This window comes from Pithys albifrons, chromosome 3 (genome assembly GCF_047495875.1).
Source record: "Pithys albifrons albifrons isolate INPA30051 chromosome 3, PitAlb_v1, whole genome shotgun sequence".
NCBI lineage: Eukaryota > Metazoa > Chordata > Aves > Passeriformes > Thamnophilidae > Pithys > Pithys albifrons.
Window position 1 is genome coordinate 17,520,773 of NC_092460.1, and position 17,550 is coordinate 17,538,322.

Genomic DNA, 17,550 nt, shown 5'->3' on the forward strand with positions numbered 1-17,550 from the left:
AGCATTTGCATGTAGCAATGAGTTAAAAATAGGTCAGAAGTAAATATCTTACTAAAGATTAAATATTCTGGGGATATAGTGCCCTTGGAGTGATTTTAATGTGCAAATTATTTTGCAAGGAAAGCAGTAACTATCCTTGTCAAGTCTGCTGATGGTAACAAATTTCCCAGGACAGCTGTAACATACCAGGTACAGCACTGAGTAGCTAATCACAGTCAAGTAGCATGCAACAAATATTTCAATATTGTGCATTTTGAAGTGTAATTTGTGAAGTAACTAAACCGGAGTTTGAGGTTGCACAAGTTCCTCAGACACCAGGGTGTGGCCAGAGCCAAACGTGACAGGCTAATGTAGAGCTCCTTGGGGTCATTTGATGATGTGGGTGAAAATTTCTCTGCAGAAAATGAGTGTGCCATCACACTGGTCATTGCTGATGGATTTCATCAACACAAAAGGGTTCAGTAAAGGTTAATAGGAGTGTGTAATGTGGTGTAACACAAACTCCCAATTACTGATGAGTTCTCTAATGTCAAGGTGAGGAGAAATGTGCTGTTGTGACTCACCTGGCCGTGCAGATCAAGCTCCAGTTAACAAAGTTGACTCTGGTTTATTGGGAGGGCATTGGAAGAATAACTGAGAGAGCATATTCTCTTTGTAGTTCTGAACTGTTGTGTGACATTGGGCATGTCACTGAATGTTTGTACAGCCCAATATCCTCATGTACATGGAGATAAGGACAGATGTGTCCTTTAAAAAGTCTTGGAAGCTCCGGGGGATGAAAAATTTTACATGAGCTCTGAACTAAATAATTTTGTTCAACAACAAAATAAAAAAACTCTTACAGTTTATTTTGTTAAGGCCTAAAAATTGCTCCATTGAACAAATGCATTTTCAAGTCAGGAGCACCAAATAACAGCATAACAGTGGCACTCCAGTTTGATAAAACCAGCCCACCATAGGGTCAGAGTGATAATGGGAAAATACAAAATCTTTTATGACTAAGAGATTCACAGATGAGTCTATCAGAGGAGTGCACCATCTGTATTTGATATCTCTGCTGTGGTAGTGCCATCTGAGTACCCTTCTGCTCGCTGGAAATGCTTAGATTCCCACTCACAGGCACACGTCATTCTGGAGATGGTTTTAATTTGCCTCCCGATGAGGTTTATTCCGGCAGTGCATGCATGATTAGCAACCCCTGACTTCTAACAGAGCAGTTAGAGGCTGTGCTGGGTGATTTTAAGTCTTCTCTTGGGCATTGCTCCACCATCTCTAGTGCAGAGGGGTGTGCTGGTGTGGCAGAGCTCTGCAGGAGCTCATGCCTTACATGGAGTGAACCTTCACGAGTTCTGTCCCTCAATTTGAACACAGATATTGTTTTAAAATAACTTTGTGTTATAAAATGCTGTGATAGATTTTCCAGATCAAGAGCTATTCATATTCTTTGGTTTGTTTCAAAAGCTCAAAGCCACATTTTGCTAAAGCCCCTGCTCTGTGTGTAGGTCCTTTAATTTGAACAGAACTGTTAATGGGTGTCTCGCTTTGAGGGGAAAAAACCAAAATGTTTTACCCACAAGCAGGGGAGGGGCCTCCTCCACGATAATCACACCACTCCTTATCAAATTTAAGAAAAGGAATTTTAATATAAGAAGGATAACTGCTATATATATATATAAACAGACTAGTGCAACCCACTTCCCCAACACCACAAGAGAAAGAAAAAAAAAACAAAACAACAACAAAACCCAGCAGGTTTTCCTCCGGGAGGAAAGGTTATATTTAAGTGTCCATGTCACAGCCTGGCTGGCTGCAGAGTGAGTTTCAGTCCCTCTCCAGCGAGACAGACGAGCAGTGGGCTTTCAGATGGACTCAGTCTCTTCCCCCTGTGTTCCCCGTTCAAGAAGCAGAAAGGTACGAGCAACCAGAAGCAACTCCAAGGCAGGCAGCAGCAGCAGCGCGGCAGGAAAAAGTAGTCCGAAGTAGGCAGCAGCGAGACAGCCAGGAAAACCCCAGCAGTAACCAGCAGGGCAGCCTGCCTCCTTGGAGCCCCCACTCCCGCGTTCCGCCGAGCCAAGACTGGGAAGAATATCCAAAAAAAAAACACCAAAAGAGACAAACCTGCCCCCACCCGAGCGATCAACAGTTAACTGCTTCTTTTGTTAACCGCTGGCCTGGGCAGTTAAGTGGCAGGGGAGAGAATTTACATAATAATCCCAAACTACAACAATGGGATAAGGCAGCAACTAATGAGACTACATTTTCAGTTTGCTCCATGTATATTGCAGGGTTTGAGTTTTCTAATTGAAAAAGCCCAGCAAACCAAGATCATAGAATCGATTGGGTTGGAAAAGACCTCCAAGATCATCGAGTCCAACCCTTGGTCCAACTCTAGTCCATTTACTAGATCATGGCACTCAGCGCCACGTCCAATCTGCATTTAAAAATCTCTAGGGATGGTGAATCCACCACCTCTCTGGGCAGCCCATTCCAATGCCTGATTACTCTCTCTGGAAAGAATTTTTTTTCTGATATCCAACTTAAATTTCCCCTGGCAGAGCTTAAGCCCGTGCCCCCTTGTCCTATTGCTGAGTGCTTGGAAGAAGAGACCAGCCCCCACCTGGCTATAACTTCCCTTCAGGTAGTTCTAGACAGTGCTGAGGTCACCTCAGAGCCTCCTCTTCTCCAGGCTAAACAACCCCAGCTCCCTCAGCCTCTCCCCATAGGGCTTGTGCTCCAGTCCCTTCACCAGCCTTGTTGCTCTTCTCTGGACTTGCTCCAGCACCTCAATATCCTTTCTGAACTGAGGGGCCCAGAACTGAACACATTACTCAAGGTGTGGCCTCACCAACACAGAGTACAGGGGAAGGATCACTTCCCTGGTCCTGCTGGTCACGCTGTTTTTGATCCAGGACAGGATCCCATTGGCCTTCTTGGCCACCTGGGCACACTGTTGGCTCATGTTGAGCTTCTTGTCAATTAGTACTCCAAGGTCCCTTTCTGCCTGGCTGCTCTCCAGCCACTCTATGCCCAGCCTGTAGCGCTGCAGGGGGTTGTTGTGGCCAAAGTGCAGGACCCGGCACTTGGCCTTATTGAACTTCATCCCATTGGAATCAGCCCATCTCTCAAGTCTATCCAGATCCCTCTGCACAGCCCTCCTGCCTTCCAGCAGATCAACACTCCCTCCCAGCTTGGTGTCATCAGCAAATTTGCTGATGATGGACTCAATCCCCTCATCTAAATCATCAATAAAGATGTTAAACAGGACTGGACCCAACACAGACCCCTGGGGAACACCACTAGTGACCGTCCGCCAACTGGATGCAGCTCCGTTCACCAGCACTCTCTGGGCCTGACCCTCCAGCCAGCTCTTAATCCAGGAGAGGGTACACTTGTCCAAGCCGCGGGCTACCAGCTTTTTCAGGAGTATAGTATGGGAGGCCGTGTCAAAGGCCTTGCTGAAGTCCAGATAGACCACATCCACAGCCTTCCCCTCATCCACCACGTGGGTCACCTGATCGTAAAAAGAGATCTATATAAAGTGTAAAGAAGAGTAAGTGCTTTTAAAGCTCCCTGAATGAATGATATTTATTTTAAATTTTGTGCAGTTGTGCTAAAAACATACATGTAAAAAATCAATACACTGTAAGAAGAGCATAGAAAGAAGGAATGAGCTTTAATGTTAGGTTGTGATGAGGAACAGATTAGTGAAAGAAAAGTCTTTTTTTGGATAGAAATGTAGTGTATTATGAACTTTTTGATCACTATGATCTAGAAGAACTCAAGCTGAAAATTCAAGGCTGCTCTGATTAGGAGCGTCAACAGGACATTCATGGGTTTAGGGGTAAAGACCTAACCGAGTCAGAACTCTGACATAACTTTTGACTCTGTAACTAAAGAACTGGCAATAAGAGTTGTAAGTTGTATTAGCTGTGAGCTTTTTGCAGCCTTGCAGAGCCTTTCATTGATTATGTTTGATTGCTGGGAATCTCAAATGCAGAATTAACATAGTTCTAATAAGCTGATTAACTCCTGTGGCCCTTCAGAGCAGCACTCGCACTCCGAAGGGAGTCGGTGTTAGGACTCACATGGCAGTGTCTGAAGCAAGTTCAAACAGTTCCATCACTGCACAGCCTTTCTACTGGGCCACAGATATTAATTGAAATCAAAAGCTGCTGATTTAATCAAAAGTGTATGTTTCTATAATCTCATTTTGCATTTGCAATGTTGAGACTTGAACATCTGAAAGTGGTTTTTTGGAAATGGCATGGAGTAAACATACATTCATTTTTGTCACGGAAACAATGGATAGATTGGATATTTGATCTTCCATTTGCATGATGGTTCTGCTTCTTTATTTTAAAATATATTTATGCATATATAGATTTAACATGTATGTGACAAAACCTCTGAAACAGCAACATTTATAAGGTCTGTACAGCTACAGCCATGAATGCAGCTCACAGGGATTTATCAGTTCCAAATATGCAGCCAGAGAGATTACTTTGAAAGTATTATTACAAGATTCCTGTTGAATTCCTTTCTTTAATCAGGATGGTAGTGGTATTTACTGGCTCTGAAAATCCCAGGGAGTGGGAAGAATTTTCATCATAAATGGGTGTAGTGTTCTGCAGATGTACAAGCACCCAGAGCCCTGTTGAAAGACTGAGACTAAGGACTGTTTACGCATTTGTAAGTAACTTGAAATATTTTATATACAGCATAAAGGAAAAGAGCTTGATTTTGATAATACTTGATAGAAGTAGATACAAATAAGAATGCACAGATAATATTTCTCTTTGGAGTTAAAATCAGGAGAAAAAATTCCAGCTGTAGCTGACAGTCTTGCTTCAAGAGGGTACTTCTTTTCCTGCCTTGGTCACTCAGACTATGGAGGTTTTGGTGTGGTTTAGCTTTGTTTTGGTTTTGTTTGTTTGGTTTCTTTGTTTGTTTTTTTTTTGTTTGTTTGTTTGTTTGTGCTTTTTGTTGGGGGGTGGTGTGTGTTTGTTGCTGTTTCCCTGCAAAATACTTGGATCACATTAAATGCTCCTGACCCCAGTTTTGTATAGATTGATTTCTGGTTTATTATTTTTAGATGATTGTTTACTAAGCAAGAAAAAGAAATCCCACACCTAAACCCATGAAAAGCATTAAGAGTTCTGACAATGAAATACTGTCTGTCTTTCCCTGGTGCTTATGTGAAATGGTCTGGCAAAACAGATACTGAAGAAATAATGTATTTTTTGTGCGCTTTCTCGAATGATAAATGTTCTTGTCTCTCTGGAGAATTTCTTGCCAAATGCTGATTTTTGCAAGCAGAAAGAATCAGCATTTCAAGTATTATTTTTTTTTTATAATGCAACAGATCAGACGTTGTATCTGCTCCATCTTCTAGAGAATTCAAAATCCACTATTGCACTTTCTTCATGCACTTTTGTTTATGCAAGTCAAATATTTATAGCAAAGTTATACCTGTTTTCTCTCCGTTTAATAACAGTGCAGATGTATTACTGCTTATGTTGCAAATGACGAGAATTTTTCAGTATCCCTTAATGGAATAAAATGATGGAATATTGACAAAAAATTGAAAGTTTACTTTTTTATTTTGAAAATAAACCAAATAGTTTTATAATCAGCCTCATCATTTTTGCAGCAAAGGGAAATGTCACTTTAAGGCATTGCTTGGAATAGCCCCTCAGAGTAGCAGCATGACAAGGTAGTTTGCCAGTCTGGAGGATAAAGGCCAGGCTGGCCCAGAAGGTTGGATTTTTCACAACTGTGTTATAGCATTTTGCTTAATTTCAGCCATACTGGCACAGTGCTGCTTTCTCAAAATTGCCTTAAAATAAAATAAATTCATTTAAAAACTAACTCAAATTTATTTCGAAGGGACTGTGTCTTTGCTGTTTTAATTTACTTAAAGTAACCCCAAATTTAATATGCAAAACTTTGGAGGTGGGGAAATGATGAGAGCTGGAGGCGTGACAGCCCCTGCAGTGAAAGGAAGAGAATCCATTAGCAATGGCCTTTGTTACAGTTTTATTGGGGTTTTTCACTGTCTTCTGTGATTCAAGTTTCTTGCATTGAGAGCTGTTGAAAATCAACGTTTTTCTGGGTTGACTCTGAATTCCCAGCCTCGAGCAGAGTCCGCAGTGCGCAGACACACATTGGGCTCCCACCTCCTCTCTCTGGACACAACTGCTGCAGCACCAGGGCAGCAAAAACAGCTGCTTTTTTTTTTCCAACCACATAATTTCTCCTGTTTTGGGACCTTCCACTGATGTCTGAAAAAATAGTAGAAGTACTTTTTATGGGAATGAAATATTGAATTTAAAATACATATTATGCAAACCTCTTACAATGTAAAGCTCTTGGCTGGCAGGGTTCTGCAGATCAAGTAAGCACTCCAAGTGGTTGCAAATTTTCTTGAAAGTTTCCAACAATTGTCTAGATATGCACCGTGCAGGATGTGTGGTCTTTGCTAATAGAGCCTAAATAATATCTCCTGTTGCTTCTTTTATGTTTGAACATTGGCATTTAAATTAGGGAAAAATGAATTTATGTAGTATGAACTAGCATAATTATAAAATCAGAAATCATCAGTTAAATAATCATTCACATCTATTTTGAGTACAAGTTATTTTTAATTTTTGAAAGCACTAGTTTGAGAAGTGTAGCTTTTTAATATGCTCTCAGAAGAGCCTAATAGAGTATGTGGTAGGATTCTGTGTGCTACAAAATGTTGTGGACTTCAACTGTACCATTCAGTTTTCCGACAAACACAGTGAATAATTGCCTGGTTTTCTTCACTTGATGGCAAAGCTTAAATCGATAAATCTGATGACCTGAAAGCTGCCTCTTCCAGTGATGCATTTTAGAATGCTTTCCAGGAACTCAAAGGTCAAGTCTGAAGGAAACCATTTTCATCAGAAGGTGATGTGTTGAACAGGATCTGTGCAGCTGGAAATAAGTGGTTCAAATTTGTACTTGATTTGTTCTAAATTCTGCAAAGCTTCAAATCCGGTGGGATGGACAGACTTTGACATCCTTAATTAAGTGCCAATGTTTTCAATTTACTGATCGTTTACTACAATTTATCACAGTATTTGTTACAATAAAATGTACCTTTCTATTGTATTCTTGTATTTGCTTCAGGAAATCATAAAAACATATTTTTCTATTGCAGAAAAGCTGCTCTTGCCTCAAATAATGGCATAAATGGACTTGCAGAGTTGAAATCAGAACTCTGCTTATGGTATCCAAGTGCAGACCAAGAAGGGCAAAACCCCAATTCTCTTCTCCTTCCTTGAGGGAGCAGAACACAAGTGGTCTGCTTTGAGGTTTCTTAGGTTGCGTAGACTGCTATTAAAGTCTCAGAGTAGAGACTCATCACAGCAAAGTGTGGAAAAGTGAAATTATTACTAAATTAGAGAATATAAAAATTTTTTTGCTCTAAATACTTATTGAAACTTGGTATTTTTAAATTTTAAAATTGTCTGCAAATGATATTTTATGAAATATTGTTTCATTATATGAAGACTCCCACAAGTTTTCACAGAGAAGTATAAAATTTAAAGCAAGTCCAAAGTGTCATTCTACCTTGAAAATTAGTTTTGTTGGAAGAAATGGGTAAAATATGCGTAGGTATTCTCTTAAGATAGAATTCTTTCCTCTATCACCAGCCAGGACATGACTGGTTCTGATTTATTCATTGTTTTGATAATTTTGCTGCTCATCCAGGCACTTTGAACCACTGTTTTTGATTGTCTTGTTCTTTATTCTCTCTCTGGAGTTATTTAAGGTTTGGAGATAATTGTAATTCTGCAGGCAAATTTTAATGATAAAACCTTTTAATAATACCACTTCATTTTATTGACTCAAATTCTGTGCTGTGGATTGCCCTAGAGGATTTGGAAGATATTTTTGGCACACGGGGATAAAACTGGCAAAAAAGCCAGGTTTGCCTTTCAGCTTCCTTGGAGTGCTGTGGAGGGGCAGTCTGTGAAGATGCTGAGGGTTTGGTCATGGGCAGTGATTAGTGCAACACAACCACACGTGTTTTAGAAAGAGAAGCAAGCAATAACTAGACTGAAATCAAGCAGTAACTGGACCAAAAGCCATTGTTCCTGGAGTACAGGCCATTCTGGAATGACAAGGGGAGGAAGAATGTTCTCAGTATTAAATGCTTTTTTAAAGTAATTTATTCTTGCAAGCTTCCTTATAAGCACTGCTAAAGAAAAACTTCAGATATGCAGAAAATAGAGGATAAAAATTGTTGTGAATATATTTTTAGTGCCGAGGCAGTCTGAGAGAGATTCCCATCATGACAGGAGACTGTGAGGTGATGCTCATCCATATTGCATAAAGGATGCTTTTATGCTTGCATTCAGATGGGGACTCATGTTCATGTTGTTTGTTCAGGGTTTTCTTTGTATGGAAGTTTGAGAATGTCTTGACAAGCTTAGAGTGTACATATTGATAATGTAAGCTTAGTATGAAGCCTGTGAAACAGAGGTGCACAGGAAGTTTCACTTAGGAGGAGGATTCTTTATTGCTAAGGTGCCAGGGATTGCCAAGCATTTCACTGGTTTTAAATGGCTCTTGGATGGGATACAAGGATTTTTTGCTGTGTTTTTCTGGCTGTTGTTTAATTGTGGGGAGGAGTAATTTAAATGTTGTGAAGAGGAATTACCATTTCCCTACAGTGCGCGAGATAAATATTTTTATTTTTAATGGAGTTCTGGTTCTAATCCAGTTCTCTGCCTGTGACTGCATCTTGGCACAAGGCAGCCTGTTGTCACACAAATAAACCTCAAATAAATGAAGAATGTCAGCATAAGTGTAATATGAAATGAAAAATTAGTTGTTCAAAATTCAGCTGGTTCCCTGTGAATAATTTTCCCTGTTTTTATTTTTTTCTTCTTTCAGAAATACAAAGAATATGAGAAGGATGTGGCAATAGAAGAAATTGATGGCCTTCAGCTTGTGAAAAAGTTAGCAAAGAATATGGAAGAAATGTTTCACAAGAAGTCTGAAGCTGTTCGGGTAAGCAGCAGATCAACCTGCTATTTCCTTCTCTGATGTAAAACTAAGTATATAATTTAGGCTTTGCTCTCAGGGCTGTACTAGCAATTGAAGGTGCTGGAGTGGAAATGCTAAAGCATCAGAGGTATTTTAGAAGCAGTGTTCAAGGGAATAGGCATAAATTATTTATACCTTCAATGGATAAATGCAAGAGTGTAACTGCATTTGGACTACCAATTTCTGATATGAGTTGTAAGGTATCATTTGTGTGCAGTAAAACATAACTACATATGGTTGTGTTTTAAACTGCTAGATTTCAAAATATTCAACCAAAGCAGATTTTATTTCATTGCTTACTATTACAAAAATAGTAATGCAGGGAAATATCTGTGTTCAATAACTGTCCTTTAGTTCAAATTGAGAAAAAGGTGCAAAGACTTCAAATGCAACTAAATCTAAAATTCTTTTAATTGTGGTTAAGTGCTAACTCACTCTACAGGCAGCCTAATAATGATCCTTAAGTGACTAAGAAGCTTTCTGGATATCTGTGAGCATTTGTGTGCATGTGTGTGTGGTTTTTGTTTGGTTCTCTCTTCCGATGGGGTTATTTTGTCTTCATTCTGATCCTCCTTTTGCAGTAGTTTTGGTGCCTGTTATGTTTACCATAAAAAAAAGGAAAATGTTTGGACTTCTGTGTTTTGCTATGCCAAATAGGAGTTTATTGTAACTTGCATGTCCTAAAGAGTAACTGATCTTCCCATTGCAGTTTTCATCTTGCGTTATTCTTTGCTGGAAATTGAGGTGCCTGTCCGTAACTAGTTGCTGTTACATCACCTGTGTCAGCAAACTAAGGACATTCTGGTGCTGCTGTTTAGCACCAGCTACACTGTTCCAGCCAGGCATGTCTGCTCAATTGAGCTGAAGGCATTTGAGTCTCAACTGCAAAGCTGAAAGTCTCACCCGAGGACAGGGATCCCATTTGTGTAACTGTAGACACAATTTCGCCTTCAGTCTTGTATTATTTGTTATGGTGCAAAAGGGAGGAAGGAATTTGGCTACATTTTAGAGGCTGAATTTTCTGGGCTGGAAGTGAAGTAAAACATATTTCAGCTTGTAAAACTGAGCACACTTGGCAGGGAAGCAGAGAAAGACAATAAACATGGAACCCCGCAAAGCTATTTTTATAGTCTGTTTTTCAGAGGAAAAAACTCCACTTTAATATGTGTGCAACAGCTTCCAGAAGCCTGCAGAAAATTGACTCGAGGGGAGCTGTTTTCCTTGTTCCTTAGCAGAGAAAACTGCTCCCCTGAGATCATAACAATGTGAAAAAACCATTCTTGGAGCAGCGCTCACTTAGAGCAAGAAGTGCCCAGAGAGCTGCACGCTGGCTGGTGAGGGAACAGAGTTCCACCAGTGAGGAGTGCTGGTGGGGAACAGCAGTTTGTGTCTCAATTAGAGCTTCCTAACAAATGCTTAGAACAGGTGTGGTCTCTTCAAACAGATGGTGTGTTCATTTAAGGAGGAAAAAACATAGGCTCAACACAGACCACCATGCTCTGAGTGAAAATGGGCCCAAATTCTGTGAAGTTAAAGCATGTGTATCATATTGAGAGGACTTTAGTGACCAAAATCCAGAGCCTTTTTGGAAGGTTTCCATGGAAAGGAAGCTTAAAGCTTGGTTTGGACAGGGTCACTTCTCAGGAATGATCTGTTTAATGTCCTTTCCAATAGAGCTATTAATTTTTGCATGATTCCATAAAGTGGTCCATCTTGGTTGCTAGAGATGTAGTGAGTGACCTGTTATGTTCTGGTAGTAAGTACTTTAGTATTTTACCTGCTGAGAACTACAAAATCCTTTGGTACAATGCAGGTTTTGCACAAGTTTCATCTTTGGTACATCATAACTAATTTTCCCCTCATACCTGGGGAGGGGAGGTAGGAGTTAAGCTCCTGTGGACCTAAGATCTCTGTTTCTCTCTAATACTGAATCATCTTGTGTTGGAAATAATACAATTTTAATTATAGCTTTTGATGGAAATTTGTGCAAGAGCACTGAAACATAGATTTCAGAGTAATATGTTGGATATGTTGGTGATAATACTGGGATAAATACTAAATGAAGAGAAAAAATACTGTATGAAGAGGACCTTACAAATATCCCTCAGCCCTAGAAATAACGGTGTTCCCATTGTGAGAGTTTGAATCCAAGGACTCAGAAAACATGTTCCAATGTTAGCCCAAATTGTCACCCTACAGTATGCATTGGATTAGCTTCAGGTAGAAAACAATATCCATGATTTAATCGAAGTATTTTTGAGATAAAGCATTTTAATCAATGTACTTCTTCAGGTTTTAGCACATAGAGCAGTCTGAGACAAACATTCAGCAAGTCACACTACACAAAATGTTTGATTTGTAGAAAGGGGAAAGAAGAAAGACCTTGAAATAGAGAAATAGGAAAGCTTGGAAAGGCCTCAGGTGTGTTTGTTTGTTTGGGATTTTTTTTTGTTGTTGTTTGGTTTGAGGGTTTTTTTGCTTTATGCTTTCACTTACATTAACTTGTTCAAAGCTGCTATCACATTTGAACTCTCTCTCCCTCTTCCCTCTTAATATTCTGGTTGAATTTTTATCTTTCTGTCTCATCGCTTTTCATAGTGATTAGTTGGTTCGGTGTGATTTTTATCATATTCATCCCCTGTTTGAATTACCCTTCAGTGTGCAATTATCCTATCACAGAATGTCCTATTTTTATGCTGTCAGATACATAAGATAAATGGAAAACTGAAAGTATTAAACCAATTATATAACCTTTTTTCATTTACTTACTGATGGAAACCCTTGCAAGCAAATTTCCCCTCCTCCTCCCCAGTGTTCACTGTTTACCTTAGGTTTATGTCAGTTCAGGATATTCCTGTTAACCATTTCCTCCCTAATACTGCCCTGCTTGATGGAGTTTCAGGCAACATCTTATTTTATTCTAAGGTATTTGTGACATGAACAAAGTTAAAATCACTGAAGAGTGGGTTTGGTTCTTAGAGCCCTTAGGGTGGCAGACACAGAAATGTTTCCTGTGCTGTTCAGCAGGTGCTTTAATTTTACAGCCAAGCACAAATAATCCCCTTGAGAGCCTTGTGTAACCTGTTGTCACTCGTGGCATTGCTGCAGTTGCTTCTCTTGGACTCAGTGATTTCACTTGTAAGAAAAGTGCCTGAGCACTTTAAAGAGGACTTACTTTAAAGTCACTAGTGATGTTATATTTTAAATAATTTTTTAGAAGTTTTATGATACTTTAGTGACTCCACTCATTTGAAAGTGAACAGGACTGGAGGACTGTGACACAATTCTCAGTAACAAATGACTACAGCAATAAACTTGACAGTGAAAAAGAGGTGGAATTAAAGTTGCTCATTTGGTGTTTTAACATTTCCTAGTTATTGGTATAATGGGAAAAAATCCAAGAAGGCTAGATGGAAATGAAAAAGAAAACAAAATTAAAAATAGGTAAGGTATTAAGGAATATTCAAAAAGCTATTATTAACACTTTAGCTGTGCAGTTAAGTTTCTATTTTCATTAGTCTTTCTTTGCAAATAAAGAGATCCTACAAAAATGATTGTTGATTTACTGGTAAGATGGCAAATAGAGTGTTAAGGATGATTTTTTTTAAGGCAGCTACCATTGCTACAGTGGAAAATGCAAATAAGAGACTTCTTTTTATTAACTTTTCCTACTGTAGCTACCTGTGTTCATTGTGAAGCTGATTCTCATTATAACTGTACTGTGAAAAGTAATTGCTATTGTACAGTAATTCAATTTCAGTGCATTCATGCATCAGTAAACCAATGGGGTTTATCTAGAGAAACCTGGGACTCTAAAGCTTTTTATCATGAAATTCCACATGCAGACAAATGTTCTTCTAAGGAGTAGAATATCAGCATTTACACTTAACAAACAATTGCAATGAAAAGAAATGGATTTTTTTCACTGACGATTTTTACACCAGTTTTTAAGCTGTTTCCAGATACTGTTAGGATGGTTGTGTTTATGCACAGTTAAAGTAATGTATGTGTTTGAAATGTTTATGCTTATTCCTATGCATGTGTAGTTTGTACATTGGCGTCTGTGGCTGCCAGTCCACGAGGGCACAGACCTTTTGGGCAGGTGCATTTTGGGGGTTACATGTGCAGTGTCAGCAGATGTGGTTTTACTGCTTGGTTTCTGCACATACACGTACCTATGTATGCAAGCAAAGTGTTCAACTACATATGCTGCATTCAGATATTTCCAAGCAAATACTGGTATATTGGTGTGCTGGTCAATAAATTAACTTTTATTTAAAATAAAGTGATATGTTGGTGAGTGCCAAGTGAACTTGGCTCGATGAACACAGTGGGAATTACTTCAAAGCTAAGAAAGTTCCTGGATAGAGGAGTTTTCTTTATTCAGAGCACTACAGGATACTTCCAGATTTCCAGCTATATAGATTATGAAAGCTCAATAAAGAATTCATACTGACTGAATATTGTAGTCAATCAATGTAGCTTTTATTTACAAACCAACTACTTTTTTTTGGAGTGTATTTGGATTTTTAACTAATTTTTAGTTTGTAACTTAGTGGTAAGTTCTTCTCCAGCTGAGGCAACAGTGAGGAATATTCCAGGTGAATTTTGAACAGATTTTTTTTTTAGTCTATTTTAAACGTACACTGACTAGAATGCCCACTGTGTATTTTATTGCACTGTATTTTTATTCTGATTTTCTATCACTTTGATCAAGGCTAGATTGGGAATGGCATTCTTGAGAAGAGAAGCAAATAATCATTCATATTTTATACTCATATAAAAGAAATAGAAAGCTCTTAAATGTCAGAACTTATTACTTTTCTAGGCTCACTATTTCACAATGAAGAATAAGCCCTTTTCCACTATCCACTCAGTTCCTTCATTGAACTAATTTGTATCTGCAGAATTAGAAGGAAAATGAATATCAGTGTGCAGTCTTCATGCTGCTCAGTGGGGGCTATACTGACCCTTGATTTGTTCTTTTTAAAATAAATATAGCAAGAAAGTTGGGGGTTTTTTAAACAGCAGATGGACATGGGAGAAAAAAACCTCAACTGAACATTAAGTTTATAAAATTGCTGAAGGAAAAAATTATAAATTATTGTGGGAGGAGGGAAATTATGGTGAATCAACCCAGTATTACTATAAATAGGTTTAACTGACAGAATAAAGGCATAATGAATAAAGGAGAGATGGTTAGAGTTGTATTAATTACTGCTGAAAAATTAGAGGTTTTCAGCAATATTTTGGTATTCACATCTAGTATTTTAACTATAATTGTTGCTAGTTAATTTTGGTGTCATTTAACTTTTGCTCCCAGTTCTAGTGGTCTTCTTCATGTGTGAGTGACAAATTTCTTTTCTTGAAAGCACTAAGAGCTTTATTTTTACTTTTTTTTTTTGCAAATTAGACTAGTGGAAAATGAAAAGATGGTGAGCAATCCACTGACAGACAGTGGAGTGTTCAGTAGCATAATAGAACCTTGATTGTCATAGTTTGGAGAACTATTTACAGGCATGGCAAATATTTTTCTTCTTTATTCCGATTGGACTTGATTGTTGCTTTTGCTAAATGTCAAGAATTCCAGGGAGTCATGGACACCACCTGGTCTGGGCAGTACCCAGGAATTTCCTTCCCTGGATCATCACTGCTGTGGTACACACTGCTCTGCAAATGTGGAGCTTTCGTTGTCTTAGTACAGTTTGAAATTAATATCTGCAAAAAGAAAGCAACTTGAACCATCTTTGAATTTTGTCTGTCTTTAAAATTCTGGCATGTTTGTATGTTAAAAGAAAAAATAGTCCATGGTTAGTCAGTCTTAGGAAATTTAGTGAATGCTTTTGGAAGTTCGAATTTAAAAACAAAAAGGAAAAATATTCTTAGGATAAAAAGGAGGAAAACAAAGACTTGTAAAGAAAACTTAAAAGCATTTGTTGCTGGAGACAGTTATGATGGTCTCATCTTCAGAGCTGAGAAAAAAAAGAAAAAAGTATTTAAAGATAGTGCATTGAACTGTAGAACACTTATCTGGAAATACAGACACAGAGAAAATCCAGTCACTTCATGGATTAGTTCTTGTATTAGACTTCATTGCAAAAGCACATAACGCTCAGCCTTTGCCATCAACATCAAATAACTCTTCAAACAGCAGGAAGAAAACAGTAAAGTAGTTTTGGAAGAAAGAAGCAGGATAAATTAGCCTCATTTATCCTTCTTTCTTATCAATGTTTTAGGCTATTAGCATATTTTATATTAACATTCACTATTTTAACAGAAGTAGCCATATTGTCCAATGTATTGTTCAATGTGTGACTTAAACTACTCTCTTCAAATAGTCATGTGTTTTACTTAAAACTTAATTCCACTTACACAGCTGTCACCAGTTCAGTTTTCAATCTTAATTCTTATTTTATATTGTAAATATGAATGATTGAATCTATTTTTTGGAATTGTAAAAATACTACTTTTATGTAATTAAAAAATGGTAGCACTTCAATGTCAGCTCACTTTTCGAGGGTTTAGCAATACTTATTTTCAATTCACTATAAATACTCTTTTGAGAGATGCACTATAGCTTATTTGCTGTTCATGTGACATCAGCCTGTTTTCTGAAACCTTATGTTCATTCAATTTAATGCTTAAATAGTGAAAAAAGGTATCTTCTTAAAGAGAATGCTCAGCTTGGTGTAACAGAGAGGTTTCAAAGCCTCTGTCTCCTTTTTCCATTACCCAAACGCTGCCAAGCTCCTGCGTTTCGTCTGTGGAGCGTGAGGGGGCACCAGGGGCAATGGTGAGGAGGAGCCTGTTAATAGCTGTCTTGGAGGGCTTTAATGAATGGTCATTTATCAATATTTTGAGTAGGAGAGAGAGTATCATCTCTGTGTGATTCTTCATTTCGAAGTGCTCAGATGCATTTCAATGAAAAGAGCTGTGAGAATCCATTAGTGTTCTTTAAGAGCATTAACTGTTCTCTCCTCTCCTTCTGCCCGCGGCGGGGTCTGTGCCAGCTCAGGGGTGCCCGCTCAGCCTGCCCGGCCCCGGGAGCGCCACTGGGAGGGAACAGTCTCCTACACACAGAACTGAGGGCAAATACCCATTTATTATCTTCACTCCCACCTTTCTTGAGTTTATTTGACTTCAGTGTAATTAGGTGGGAAGATTCCTGCTTAATCTGAACCACTTCCAGCTTAGTGCATTTGTTATGTCTTCAGCAGCTCATTATGTATTCCAAACGTGCCCCGCACTGGTCAGCACAGTTCCTTTCTCACCTTTAGATTTTCAACACTTGTTCAAAAGTTATTTTGCCTCATCTCATTTTTCTCTGGACACTAGTTACCTTTATCTTCTTATTTGAATAGAATTATGCTTTTTAGATTTCTACAACAAACCCACTGTGCTCCTTCTCCAGTTTCTCCAAGACTGGGTAGCTGCACAGACTGTAGCAGTGTCCTTTTTAAGTGCTCAGGCTCTCTAATTGTTCTAGGCAGCTGCTGCTGAGAGTGGGGAGAAAGAAACCCTTCCCTGCGGCATTGAATTTCAGGTGGTCACAATTGCTGTTAATCAGTATTTCAAGATTATCACGACTGGTGCTGTGTGAAACAGTTTGGGGATGCAAAAGCAGACCAACAGTGAGAGGAGATGACTTTTTTTTTCCTTCAGAAAAGCAGAGGTTTATTTTGAGAGTGAGTTAACTGAAAATTTAGTTAATGTGTCCTTGTTTTGGATGGTACTTTAACAGCTGTGTGAAATGCAGCTGCAGTAAAACATCAGGTTTGATGGTGCAACTAGAATTTCAAGTGTTTGAAAGTAATCTTCCTTCTGGTGAATACCAAGAAAAAGGCTCAAGTTTGGTTTGTTAACATTAGACTTGGATGTGCAAGTTCTTGTGTATGGCAGCTGTAGAAAGCTCAGCGCAAATTGTAGGTGTCTCAATGTTTCAAATTAGTAACCTGAATCTCTAGAGCTTTAGATAAATATAAGCAAGACTCAGACTTCCATTTTCCAAGGGAATAAGGCACAGTGGCTCACACATGGCATATATTGATTGAGAGATCTGAGGATTTTGCTGGGCAAAAGGGCAACATCCCAGGAACAACATAAACCCACTGAAGCCTGTTCCTCATAGTGCTCAAACTCTGCTGGTGCTTCAGTCCTCCACACTGGAGGTCAATCAGGTTTAGGGCTTGTAGGAGGGGTGGAAAGAATCTTACCCGTCAACAGCAAGGCTCTTTTAGTTTTACTGATTAATCAAAATGTGCTTAAAAATAACATTTAGCAGATTTCAAATTACTTCCAAAGATGGACTCTGAATGTGAGACTTCATGAAAATGTCCAGGCAATGCTTTCCAAAAGCATCTTGTCACATTCCTGTTGCAGGATTCAGGTTTGTGGGAAGGAGCATCTGAGGCTGCCAGGTCTGTAAGGCAGGACTACAGGGCACTTGGGTGAGAGCAGGCACAGAGCCTGCCA

The 17,550-nt window shown here is 38.8% G+C and overlaps 1 protein-coding gene across 1 annotated transcript in view; it reads left to right on the plus strand.

Moving 5' to 3' along the window:
* CACNA2D3 (calcium voltage-gated channel auxiliary subunit alpha2delta 3) overlaps positions 1 to 17,550 on the plus strand; it is a 395,617-nt gene that overhangs the window by 81,910 nt on the left and 296,157 nt on the right. Inside the window, exon 3 of the mRNA XM_071549734.1 lies at positions 8,926 to 9,042. Within this exon, the coding sequence (XP_071405835.1) occupies positions 8,926 to 9,042 (117 nt within the window). The remainder of the gene's footprint in view (positions 1 to 8,925; positions 9,043 to 17,550) is intronic.